A 13,605-nucleotide genomic window follows, 5' to 3' on the forward strand; every position below is an offset into this window, starting at 1 on the left:
AACACTTTATTACTTATGCTTGTTATTTACAGTATTTACATATTGCACGTTCGCTGGAATGTTTTATACATTTATTATATAAAGTAAATTAATGGCAGCTTGTGTTTGTGTACAAAACCCATGCTCCGCTGTCCCAAAAAATATGTCTACTTGGAATTACGTTCCTGTTTGTCATGCAATTTGTACTCCTAGGGTACAATGTGACCCCAATATAAGTCTGTTTTAACCAAACTTTTAAAAAATTGCATAAGCATGAAGGATATCAAGTGACCACAACTACTGTGGAGCAGATCTTTAGTAGTTCTAGATATACAAACAAACATTCCTTAAAGTTGTAGAATTAAGCAATAGAACATCAATTTTCTTGGTGAAGTATTTGTGTCCACATAATTTTTGGCAGCATAACACATCAGTTGTAAAGTGTGTTTTTAAGTACGGAGCATTAAGTACTACTGGCAGTTATGCTACTGTAAAGAATGTCAATCTGCAAACTGTTGATGACATACAAAATGCATGTTAAAAGAATTATGGGAAGTAGTCTGTCAATCTGCAAAAATAAATCTCTTGTTCACAATGGAATATGTTATAAAGGTAGTAAGTTCTATTTCCCTGTTGGTTTCCAAGGCACTTCTCTTGGTTCTTGGTGTTTCTTTACGTGGTAATAGTATCTGGTGGATTAAAAGAAAGAACAAAATTGTCTTTTGTCATTTCTGCATTCACATGTGTTTAATAATGTATTCGTCATCCTGAATATAGTAAACCCAGATAATTCAGTAAAACTTTGGAAAGATCCAACAGTGTATTTCTGACAGGTCAGCTTAGTTCACATCAGCCTGACTGCTAAATTACTGTGTTGTTTTTAATCAAGGTTGAAATTTTGGAAAGTGTCCCTTTTTGTGTTGGTTCATTTTAGGTAGACAGATTTGGAAAACACAGTTCTACCTATTCAAAATGTGCTCATATTTCTGTTCTGCCTGTTCTATGAGTGCAGCTGTGAAGTCAAAAAGTGAATAAACCGCAAGGACACTATTAACAGACTGCAAATTTCTGTGTTAATGTCAGGAAGCTGTTGATGCAATGTCCAGTAATGCACTTCTGTCAAAGTAAGGTTTGAAGGATCAAAGGATTTGATGTTTTATTGGGCCCATTAACGAAGAAACCTACACTCATCTAAACAAGAAACAAACACAAGTAACTTCCTGAGATTCAGTCATATAAACATAGCCCTTGGGACTTGCCAACACTGAAGGAAACACCAACCGAGTAGGAGCTGCAGTGGTTCAATTTGCTCTGTGTCCTATTAACTCTTCCCAGAAATTCTTGGAATGAAACCAAAGCCATTTCTATGACACTGATATCAAAATCATTGATAGGAAATTACAGGTTCCCAAATTGCTTATGCATTGACAGCCTGTACTCTACAAATGCTAATGTGAAGGTTAAGCAGTGAAGGCTTCCACAGCCGTTTCCCCCCACACCTTTAAGCCTACTGAGAAGATGCAATGTAACCATCTCTGTATATACAATATGTAGAAGCCCGTCCTCTCCAGGCAACCACATTTTCTAGACAGGTGACCACTGAATGCTGCAACTCTGTCTACCCAGTTACATGTGTTTCTCAGACAGCCTGTAATGCCCTTACTGTGAAGTAAAAAAATGGACTGTCTTAATAGTCCACAGGAACTGCATGGGTGAAAGACACTGTGCCTACAGTTAAAGCTGTCACATTGTCTGAGCCATACGTAACTGTCTTTCCCATAACCAGGGTGAATTCTCTGATACTGAGTTTCTCTACATTTCCTACTGCTTTAAGTGTAATTTTTAATAGAATCATTTGAATGCAAAGTCAGCCAGGCTTGACATAATCCGTTGTAAATCAAGCTATTGGTGCATACAGAACTACTCGTTAGTAGTATTTAAACATATTTCATTTTGCAATTGTTTTTGAGCTATTAGGAAATGTAACTGTTACAGAAAAGCTTAATGTATTTTAGGGTTTTTCTGGCTTTGCAGACAGGACAAAAGCTTTTTTTTAATACCCATCTGTAAAAGGGAAACTGATGTAAACTTTCCTTGTCTTGCATTTTTATCTAGCTTATTTTCAGCATGTATGCCTCTACTGTACCCTAGTTAAGCTGTGGTGTTTAAAAATAAACATGCTTTTGCTTTGAGCAGCGTGTGGTACACTGACAAGTTAAAAACTGAGAATTTAATAATTTTTTCATTACTAATACTAATGGGAACATGCAGTTCATTTGATTCTTAGTCCTCCTTTGTTAATGCAAAGAAAAGTAAAAAAAATCCCCAAACCAAACCATACGCCTAACTAGCAACATTACCTGAAACCAACCAAATCATACAATTGTTCCAATTTCCAAAAGCACAAACGAAAGCTACTGTAAAGGCATATTACAGCTTTCCAAATTTGTTTGTAGTCATTATTTGTGCATGGTGCTATGGACAAACTCTGTAGGAGAAAGCTAATCTATATACAAGAAGATTTCAGTGTTTTAAATACCATTATAAACTTTAAAATACTGTGCCAGTAGGATTTTGAAGCAGAACTTCCATGTGCTAACATGAAAAAAAAAATCTTTCTGACTGTGGACACCCAGGTGGGAGTCGCCTCTAGTGTGAGCATCAGATCACAAGAGATCACTGCACTGGAGATTGTAAAGCTCTTACGTTATCTCTGGCGCAAGCCAGAGCAAACCTGTAGTCAGGAAAACAGAATTGACTCTGAATGGGAAAGTCAGACTGTGCCACACTAGTGATCACAGAATGGCTTAGGTTGGAAGGGACCCCAGAGATACCTAACCCCACCTCGCTGCCATGGGCAGGGGCGCCTCTCAGCTAGCCCCAGTCAGGTCTTGTACACCGGCTGCAGATTCAATTCAAAGCAACGGTTCTGATGAAAGTCCTCAGTGAGCTACCGTGGGGACTGCTTCCTCTCACCAAGCAGAGGTGGCTGAACGTGTCATGGGAAGCTGTGTATGATGGATCAAGCTATACTTTCTAGAAAAAAGGGTCTGCCTTCACTGCATAATAAGCAAACCTCACATCCTAAATCCACTTTTTTGAAATGAAAGTGTCTGACATTTCCTGAATGCACTCAATGTTACTTTGACTACGAAACTCTATAAGAGAGAAAGCAATTAAAGGCTGTTGTTTCCATTGTTAAAAAACACTTGAAGCAAAACTTCAGAGTCCAAATACTTTGATTTAAGAATAGTTTGAAATAATGGATGTATAATATGGTGTACAGGAAAGGGATATTTAGTGTGGTATTTGAGTTTTCTCTATCAAATTAATGTTTCTAAGTGTATCTTGTATTTTCAGCTACTTGAGTACATTTTACTAGTATAGTCAATAAGTGGTGAGAAGTTTACAGATTTTTCTGAGTTCCAAAGGAAATTTCAGTTATCAATGTGCTTTAGCTTATTAAGAATTTTATAAAGAATCTTTGACCTTCATATGTATATATATTTAGTCTTGCCCTATCATGTACTTTAAGAAATACTCCATCTATTGCTTTTTCTTTAAATATTGTTAAATATATCTGCTTTTGGCAGATTTTTTCCATAAACTTTTTACAGTATATAAATCTTGATTTCTCTGCTTAGCCCTACTTACCTGCTAGTCTTATATCTATTAGCGTAAAACTTTTTGTTACTAGTTTTTGTTTTTTTCATTTGAAATAACTAGAAACATTAAAAAAGTTAAAAATGCATAAATTTATGTTATGAGATCAGTGTTGGTAAACACTGAAAGAGCAGGTAATAGAAAAGGGAGGCCACCAACAGTAGCACCTGCAGTTCTCAAACAAAAACAGTAAAATCTGTATGACAATAGCCAAAGTGATTGTAACAAATGCTGTCAAAGAGGACATATTTTCCTTTTCAAATTCATTACTATCTGCCACAGGAAATCACAAGATCTGAATTGGGAACTTTAGGTGAAGACTTCAGGAATATTGTTCCTGATATTTGTTACCTGCTGCAGATATGGACAACACAGTGGTTGTTGGATGTATTTGCATGGTGTGGAGCAAAGCAAGCATGGAGCATGGGAACTGTTAGGAGACTGGGAGAAAAATAAGGCTGAAGAACAGAACAAAAAAGACCATCAAAGAGAGGACTCTAGCATAGCTGTGTCGAACACGAGGAGAAGGTATTACAGAGTAAAACTAGTTGGAGATGGTGCTGGTGGCAACCAGAGAACAGGGCCTGGGTTGCTGATTTGGAAAAAAAAAAATAACTACCGAGTGGTGTGGTAAAACAAATCAGGTGCTCTGGCTTCACTCGTGTAATCTGAACCAGTAAAAGGGCTGTTCCTGGGCCCCTGCATTGCTTTTATCTGTGGGACAGGCAAAATGTGGACAGAAGCTCTAAAAAAAGAGACAGAAGGTGGAGCCCAGTTACATAGAGTACGATAAATCAGAAAAAGTGAAGGCTCCAATAAGACCCATTTTATCACCCCCTCCCCCATGGCCACCCTCAGGTATGCACTGTGACAGTAACAGATGCCTAACTCCTGTTTTCGCATCTTATTTTCTTGTTTGATTTTCTCACTGAGTTTCAATGTCTTTTGTGCTAAAGTTATGCTAAGCCACAATGCATTTTGAAGTATAAATAAATAACAGATCTATCCTTTTTTTCTTTTTCTTCCCCCCAAATTGATCTCTAAATGGAGACAGATGTTGATAGATCTAAAAAATAAATCAAAACTATTAGTTTTCCAAAGTATCAAAAAGCAATAATTAATCTATAGCTCAGCCCATTCATAAGCCTCCAGTAAAATGAAAATCAGCTACTGAGCAAAAGAGATGTAATGCGTTGGGGGGAAAAAAGTGTGCGTGGATAACTGTAAATGTGTTACTTTACTGGTTTTTTAATACAGGAGTTTTAAACAACTTTTCAAAATGTATTTGTGACTAAAATTAATACAAGCAGTCAAATTCTACTTGTGAATTTACACCTTTGTGGAGTAGCATCACATAAGGAAATGCTGTTATCTAATATTCAGGAGTTAATCTGAGCTTTAGAACTGATACTGAGTAGTAGCCTTATGGCAGACATCAGAAGTGTTTACCTATTGCCAGACTGTAAATAAACCATTCTTATGCTGGAGAGCCATCTTAAATAAGAAATGGCTTTGAAATCTTGTCTTGTTATGTGTAAGTGGTACTATGTCCAAAACTTTGAAACTTCTTGAAAACACCTTGGGCTAGCGACTGTACACTTTGTGAAGAAAAAGGATGGTTTGGTAAGTGGAAAAATGGAGAAAGAGCCCATTTTTCTACAGCTCAGTCCATGAAATGATGAAAGCGAATAAAACCTGCACGATACTTTCCTGCGAGGGGGGTGTCTTACCCACACAAATTGAACTGGTGCAGTGGAAAAGCTTTGAGAAGGAAGGATGCTTCATTTTATGGAAAGACCTGCAGATCTCGAGATGTAAGTGGCAGAGAACAGCCCCCTGTTCTATTAATGGAGGTTGCTTAAGAGTGCTGACACTATTAATGACTTGGGTCTGTGTGGAGAGTAACAGAAGCGGGGGCTGGTTACTCACACCAAAACATACCTGCCAGTTAAGCAAAGGAGTTGCTTGGCAAAAATGAGGTGGACTTTTTAAAAACAAACTCCCAGCTTGAGACGTGGACCAATTACTGTTCCTTCATATTATGAGTTCGGCTTACATGATCGGATGTAAAGATACAGATAAAACTTTCTAAGGAAAGGGAGAAAAGAATGCCCTGCTCTGATGTATCTGCTTATTGGTATTGGCAATATTATTCACCCATCTTTTGCAGTTGAGTATCATCCTATAGCAGCTAATTTGTCCTTTGCTTTCTGGATTTTACAGTTGAAATGTTGAATCCCTGGCATTTCTCCTAGTTAGATCAAAGGATTTACCTATCTGCTAACTTTTACTTGTCCTAATACTATATGGAGCTGTCTCCACGATTCCAGCCTGAATACACGATGCATGGCCAAGAGATTCCTCTCCATGGCTGCATGTTTCAAACTCAGCCAAGTAATGTAACAGTTACTGGACATTACAAACATTCGGCATTGAAGCTGGGCTAGTTTAGATTTATTTTAGGAAGTCAGGCAGAAAATACTTAAGGAAATATTGACGAGTTTAGCATAAAGTCAGGATGCTGAATTGCATGTAATCATTTAATCTATTATCTCTGCCCTTCCCATTAGAAAAGTATTTTCTGATGTCTACCTGGAATTCTCTCTTGTTGCTAAGTTAAACAAATGATATCTTATTATCCACACTGGATAGACAGAATGGCTTCTAGCCAGTTTTTATGAAATTTAATAGCTCTACCATGCTTTTCTGCAGTCATCTTTTCTTTAGATTAAATAATTCCTGTTAGCTGTTCTTGCAAATTGAGTTCTCTATGTCTTTGCTCATCCATGTTGCTCTTCTTTGGACTCCTGCAAGAAGCACCCGTATGTCTTCATGGTCTCCTTAATTAAATGCAGTATTCCAGCAACGGTGATTATTTCAGGCTTTCTATAAACAATGTTTCTATTTATAAAATCCAGTATGTTGTCTTTTTTCAAGTGTGACATGGTTGACATCCTTAGTTTGTGCTCTACTACAACCCCTATGTATTCTACAGAACTCTCTCTAGCTATTCACAACTTGCCATGTATTTCTGCAGTTCATTACTCCTGCATGACGTCATAATTCTGCTTTCCTTTAGATATCATCCTATTTTTAGATTATTCATCTAATTTTCCAAGTTTCTTTCCAATTTCAAGATTGTACTCGTAGCATGATTGCTTCTCCTACATTACTGTCATCCATAAACATACTGTTTTCTGTCACCCAAGTTATTAATGAAAGTTCTGAGCAATACAATAACTTCTGTATGACTGTGCTCAATACTTTTTCCAGTTTGACAGTGAAGCACTAATAACTTGTTTGTTTGGTTTTGTTTTAGTTTTTTTTCAGTCATTTTTACATTTATCTTGATCACATTTCCCTAGCTTGTTTATGAGAATGCCATGTAAAACAGTGTATTGACACTTAAGAAAATAAACCAAGATGCTTAACATTTCTTGCTTTTTCTCACTGACTCTCTACTCTTTCCAAAAGATGCGTTTTGTCACAGAACTAAAATATCTTAGTTTGACAGCATTTGTTATTAACAAATCCATATGGGTTATTCCATATCCCTTTGTTAGAGGTCACAGTTTTGTCTCAGGTAAATGTTGAGAACTGAACGTAAATTAGTCCTTTTGTAGTCTTCTTACATGCCATTTTTCTAGAAATACAGATAGTTTGGAACTACTTTCTTGTATGTTTGGTTGGGTTTTGTTTTTATTTTGGTGCATAGTGAAGTTCCCCAAGTATCTGTAGGAATTAGAGTACATCTAGACGAAAAGGGATGGAATAAACCCATAGACATGAGATGTGAATGCAATGAAAATCCCAAGAAATACGTATAGCTTAAAGTTAATCAATGCTGCTAATAATACATTTTAGTTGAATTACTATGAAAGCACCTGCAACCTATCTGCATTTACAAAGCTTTCATGTGTATAGCTATGTATATATTAACTCATACTAAAATGTACACCATAGATCTACAGCTGCACACATAAAAGGGCTGCTGCTGCCAATACGGGCAATTGTGTGCTGAGTCAACTCTAGAAAAATAAGCTACAGCTGTTGTGTTTTGTTCTATGACAACAAATTCTCTATCTGCTAACTGTACGCTGCTATGAATTATTCAAAGCTGATGCACATGGACTTTTAGACAGTGACTTCCAATAGGCGTACCCTTTATTTATTGCCAATATTTACCAGATTAAGACAGGCAGAAAGAGGAATACCTTAGCCGAAGCACAATTGTTACTACACTCCCAGGAATTTTCGCGTGTGAAACACAAAATCGACTCTTTTGCTATGCAGTCAAATGTCATTAGTGTTATACAAAAGCTTACCTTTATCCTTCCATGCACATTGGGCTTACTGCCAACCGAGTAAGAAGCCTGGCACATCTTTTATAGTCTGTTGTGAAAAAAAGAGCATAAACAGATCGGTAAAGTAACCAATTTTGCCTTTAAAATTCAAAATTGATAATGGTGTGCAAATTGTTGTCCTAATGAAGTTCAGTGAACACCTTAATTTACAACCGTGTAGAAATCAACTCCTCAGACTTAGAAATGGAGCGTGCAAGACTGGCGCAACTGACAGCCACGTCGAATGGCACATGGAACTATGCAACTGTCTTCTGCACAGTCATCTATCACACTGCATGGGCTTGGAAGCTTTCCAAGGGTGTGTAAGTATAAAAGTCTATACATAAATGTGTCTCTTCTTAAATGTTGGGATCTAAACATGTGACTGTAGTATTTCCACACTAGAGGAAGAATAAGTAGTGCTCATCCATCTTTGAAATCCAGCCCTCAGTAAGCAAGTCTATAAACTTAATATTCAGTAATGCAACTCTCCAATAAATCTTCTTCCTGAAAAACTGTCAAATTAAACAAATAATATCTCCATAGAATGTTATAGGAATGTTAAGTCCAACTTGAGCAGGTGACCAAATCATATGAATTCATTCATAACTGTATCAAATTTCATCTTACAAACCAGTAAATATTTTTTTTCCACAGTAGTCCTATAGTTAGTAGTTCTTATTTGAGGTACCTGCTGCTTTTTGATGTATTCATAATAAGAGGCAGAACCACTGCAAAACTAAAAAAATCAATTTTTTCTTTTTCTTTAACATGGCAAACTGAAAGCAAATATTGTGAAAGCTGGTTATGGACAGGCAGCAGAGTAAATTACTTTTTAGGTGCCAATGATACTACACTGTACAGAGCATGTCAACAAAATGCTTTTGTATTGGCTACCACTGTGTTGCAGCAGCATAGATGGCTTTAATTTCTTTGTTGTCTGGCTCTTGCATTTCTACATAGAATGAATGATATTACCTGAAATCAGGATATTATCAAAAAAGTGACACCATATTGTGCATGAACAATTAAAACAGGTTGTTTCCCTCCTTTTCCTAGAAGAAGGTCACTCCAAGGAGATGCTCTTCAATCCAGTCTGGTGACTGATGTTGATTTTCGTTAGGCATTGTTTTGTTAAAGAGTAACTACATTTAATGTTTCCTAGAGATGTGATGTTAACGATCCCTAACTCACAGCACAGATATGCTATAATTGCCACTCACACAAATTATCCTCCATTATCCAGACATTATATTGGTGGGTATGTCACCTGTCAAGAGGAAAAGGCTAATTCAGACTTTATACCAACTAGTTTCTAGCTTCACAGGTTGAAGTACTCAGTAGTGACGAGTGAAATCATCTGTTTGTGTTGTTATCCTTTTGAAAAAGGTAATATGACCATTTGCTTGTTCAAAACAGGCTACTTGTGAACAACTTCCATCTCCATCCATGTACATGAAACATGATCTGGTCAGCCGTTATCTATAAAACCTTATCTTTCCAAGGTGTTCCTAAACTGAAGCCTTACAAACAGGGTAAAAGTCTGAAATTCTTACTAAATATGCCTTTAAAATACATTGGGCTGAAATATTTATTAATACTTGAAACTTGGAATCTGTAACTTGTGTTTCTATTCCCAGCTCTGCTACTGACCCAACTGGTTGACCTCAGAAAAGTAAAATAAAGTGTGCTTCCATTCTGAAAAGACTGTACTAAAATAACATCTGCTTACTCAACAGGTCCACCTCAGTATGAATCTGGAGTTACATCTACTGACTGATAAATGTCAATGTTTGGATTTTTTTTTTTAATTCTCTGTGCTGCCAACTCCGATAAGTTATCATAAGCTGCATTTATGTCCATCAGCACTCTCTTTTTTTTTACTAAGCCTTAGGAAGTTATACTTTTTGTAATTCACTGAAGACAAGGGTTGCAAAGATTCACTGCCAACATCACTGGTAGATTTATAGCTGAACAGTCAAAATATAAAATGTCTGTAAAATGTGTTCTACATAAATAATCAATGAAAAGGAAATAGCCCCACCTGCATTTCTGATCTGATCTTGAATTTGCAGCACTAGAAATTAAATATAAGAAGTCTGCAAGAGGAGTCACACGTTCCTATGGAAAGCAAACACCTTTGGTTTGGAAGCAAGGGGCAGATAGGTCATAACCTGAGGACCAGTGTTTCCAGCCATTCTGTGCAGTGTATTTGCAGTGGAAAAGATGTTTCAATGTTCCTCACTGTAATGCTGATGCTGTTCTAGCAACACTGTAAAGCGTACTTAGTACATTTCAGAGCACTTTAAACTCTTCATTGCAAGGAGTGTATTCTAACATTGTACCTCATAAAGCTATTAGAGTTTTCTGTTGTTTTATCACAGCCTCTAGGTTTGGCACTTACATGCTGGGATGGTGCAGTCCCTTGTATTGTGATAAAGCCGATGAAAGTGTTTACTACATTTTGGGCTGAAGTAGAGTGGACCTGAAATATCAAGAAAAAAGAAGTTAAGAATCAGCTCAGCTCACAGGAAGAGTAGTGCAGCTTATGGTACGTACATGAAACGATGGATACCAATGAAAAATTAAAACATACCTGTTAAATGCTTTAAGAACTTTTCTTTCATCCTTAGATCTCTGGGAACTATTTCTGTTGGACAGAAAAAAGAATAGTTACTCTGCTGCACTGGAACTCTGCTTGCCAAGCATAGTATGAGGACAGGGAATAAACTCTGTCCATTGAACATCACTGCTACATCTTGACAGATGCACAGAGCGCAAAGTCCTTTGCATACAGTAGGCTGAGCTGCAAACATTTTTATATAGGAACCCACTGTAAAATGCACTGTGAAACACTGTGGTGATGAAACAAGTAATGTCTGTTAGGTGTGCACTCATTAAAAATGACGGCGATGAACCAAGAGTCAGATTTTAGCTCTCTATGAACAGTATTATCAAGTTTACCTGGATTTATGTTATTCCAGAAATTTTAGTTCATGGTTGCTCAGAAATAGCATATTCCATTAGTGGTAAAGACTCAAAGATATATTCCAGTTTGGGTTTGTGTCTTCTAATTCTCATATGCAAACGTATCCACTCTTTTGTCACAGGTAGGTTTGCACAAGCGCAGTCCTGCTCTAATCACATACTTACAGGAATCTTTTTTTTCTCCCCCTTTAGCAGTAAATAAAACTCACAGGAAATGATCCCCCAAGCAAATTGCTCTCTCCTGGCTTCCTATGTTTGTGGTTTACCGCCTTGTGTTTTGTGTTCAGCAGATGGCAAAATGAAACTGGTTTACTGAAATCCATTTTATCCCTAACCCTTGCCTGTGTCTTCCTGATTTACGGCTATCTTTGATTGCTTTCCGTTACGGACTCTGATAGCTCAGTGCCGACCGTGTGGGATACACTACATGGTGCTTCATTTATTTGACCATAAATGCCTGTGCAGCCTTTTTCATTCCCCTGGCACCTCTTATCAGATATAAAGCAGAGAGCATTTCCATCCAGATCTGATTCACTTGTGAGGTTAGACACTTCTCGAAAGTCATTCTTCATTTACTTTTAACTTTAGTCAGTGTAAGTAAAATTGACCTTATCATGTTTGACCTAATTATGTCATGAAGAGCATTAAAAACACACATGCTTCACTCAGAAATTTCCCATGGGGCAGGCTCACTGGGAAAGTGATGCCAAAACTGAAATGAAAGACTCTTAAGCAGTAGTTCCTTTTCAGACTTGCTGGGAATACCTCCATTATAATAACAAAATGAAAAATCCAGCTTAGGAATCACTAACACCACTACCAACTAATCTGATCTGAAGTAGATTTATTTTATCCACACAGATAACTTCTGCACAAACCAGGTGTTTTGCACCAATATGCTGCTGCAGGGTGGCCAAAAACTGTGCCCACATTCCTATGTTGAGAGTTACACTTGTGCAGTTCCTGCTTAGTCTGGCCTCTTTAACTTTCCAACATTTATAAAACAAAATGTTCTCACTGTGCTGATCTTAAGTGGAACAAAATTGTCTTCCTTCGTATATTCATTAACCATCCAGATGGAGAAGTAACATTTTCATGACAACCACCAACAAATGCAAATCCTGAGGATATTTGAATATGAATGAGAATGAAGAAAAGGTACAATGAAGCTTTTCGAGATCAGTAAAGGCAAAATAAACAGCATACTAGCAAAATGAAAAAGGTGAGTAGACATCTGCTGGAAAATACTCAGAACATCACTTTCAGTAGGAGGAGTCAGAAGAGTAGCAACAATGCTGTAGGGGTTTGGGAGTGACAGTGAACGGTAAATTAGACATGGCAGCAGAAGCCAAATCAACTTTCAGCTAGATGCATAGAGATGTATCACAAAACTGAGTAGGAACTACTCATCACTATGAGGTTTGCTTGGTACAGCTGCTTCTGGATGGCTCTATACAACCCTGAATGTCACACAAACCAACCTAGGCTTTCACTGGAGGTTAGAGAAGAGCCATTCATAGGAGTAGAGGGATGACTGCAGGAGTGTCTCAAAGTGGTCACAGCTTGTACAGTGACAGACGAGCACCCTGCTTCAGTTCCCTAGTATTTCAAAGATGCTACCTCCACAGTACAAAATGGACTAACCAGGAGGGCAAAAAGTTTAATGAAACTGAGCTGCAGGAAAGACTTCTAGATGTGAGATCTACAAGGACACACCAGAGTCCCGGAAGGGGGATTGTTGCTAGGGTAACTTCCAAGAAACACTTAAACCAAACGCATTTTAAAAAGTGGTAAAATTCCAAGACAAAGAACATTTTCATCCCTTACTTCTTAGATCTCAGCCCATTTCAATCTTTTCCCTTATTAACAGGTTTTGTTCAAAGCCAACACACAGGAAGACTTTCAGTTGAGTACATTATCCAGAGAGACTCTGAGATGTGAATGGAGTTTTTCTATTCCAAATTTGATGTCTCTGTCTCTTTCCAATACCAAAGGGAAACTGTAGGTACTATGAGCGGTGAATTCTTGATGTAAAATTAACAACCTGATGTGATGTCTCATTCACCAAGTCACACTAAAGAAGAAAAAAAAGATCTCCTAAGTCATGGACTGTGACTTACCAGCTCTCTGCTCGTCCTGGTATCCTCCGTAGTCAGCCACTTCCCTTCGATCTAAGTTATAGTCATGCTTTGAGAAGTACTGCACCCCACTGTCCTTCTCCAGGTGGTACCTTTTCAGTTCCTGAATGATCTCCATGATCAGATTTAATAGACTTTGCCTGTCCTTCAAATCTGCGGAGTCGGTTTTCTCCTTGCAATATCCTGCCGAGAGCATTAAGAGCACCAGCCCCAGCAGCCCAGGAGACCTCAGTCCACTCATTGCAGTCTGAGCTGAGGGGGTGCAGGAGCAGATGAAAAGGAAGGATCCTCTGCTGTGGGAGGCCTCCTGTTTCACTGGAAGAGAAACACGGGGGTGGGTCGGAGGTGGGGACACTCACGGGGAGGGAAATCGGGAACGTGACAGGAGGGAAGCGCGGAGACCGCTTCGCAGGTTCCACAGGGCGGGGGCCCGGCCGGCTGCGGCAGCCCCGTACCGGGTCGCGGGTCCGGCATCACCGGGAGTGCGCGGCCGG

General features: G+C 38.2%; 1 protein-coding gene across 1 annotated transcript; it reads right to left on the reverse strand.

Moving 5' to 3' along the window:
- Window positions 1-7,969: 7,969 nt before the first annotated feature.
- On the reverse strand, window positions 7,970-13,352 carry FAM150B (family with sequence similarity 150, member B). Its single transcript, XM_008948818.1, has 4 exons — window positions 13,094-13,352; window positions 10,582-10,635; window positions 10,390-10,470; window positions 7,970-8,034 (listed from the first exon to the last, which is right to left on the reverse strand). Exons 1-4 carry the CDS (start codon window positions 13,350-13,352, stop codon window positions 7,970-7,972), a joined length of 459 nt encoding a protein of 152 aa, XP_008947066.1.
- Between the last annotated feature and the right edge of the window lie 253 nt (window positions 13,353-13,605).

This window comes from Merops nubicus, unplaced genomic scaffold (assembly GCF_000691845.1).
Source record: "Merops nubicus isolate BGI_N331 unplaced genomic scaffold, ASM69184v1 Scaffold48081, whole genome shotgun sequence".
Classification (NCBI taxonomy): Eukaryota; Metazoa; Chordata; class Aves; order Coraciiformes; family Meropidae; genus Merops; species Merops nubicus.

What these genes read in the sequence shown, in the direction of transcription:
- FAM150B (XM_008948818.1), bottom strand. Translation starts at nt 13,352, where the DNA reads ATGAGTGGACTGAGGTCTCCTGGGCTGCTGGGGCTGGTGCTCTTAATG. An exon ending in GTTCTTAAAGCATTTAACAG is followed by an intron (nt 10,471 to 10,581) that starts GTATGTTTTAAT and finishes TTGATATTTCAG; the next exon opens with GTCCACTCTACTTCAGCCCA. An exon ending in GGACTGCACCATCCCAGCAT is followed by an intron (nt 8,035 to 10,389) that starts GTAAGTGCCAAA and finishes TTTTCACAACAG; the next exon opens with ACTATAAAAGATGTGCCAGG.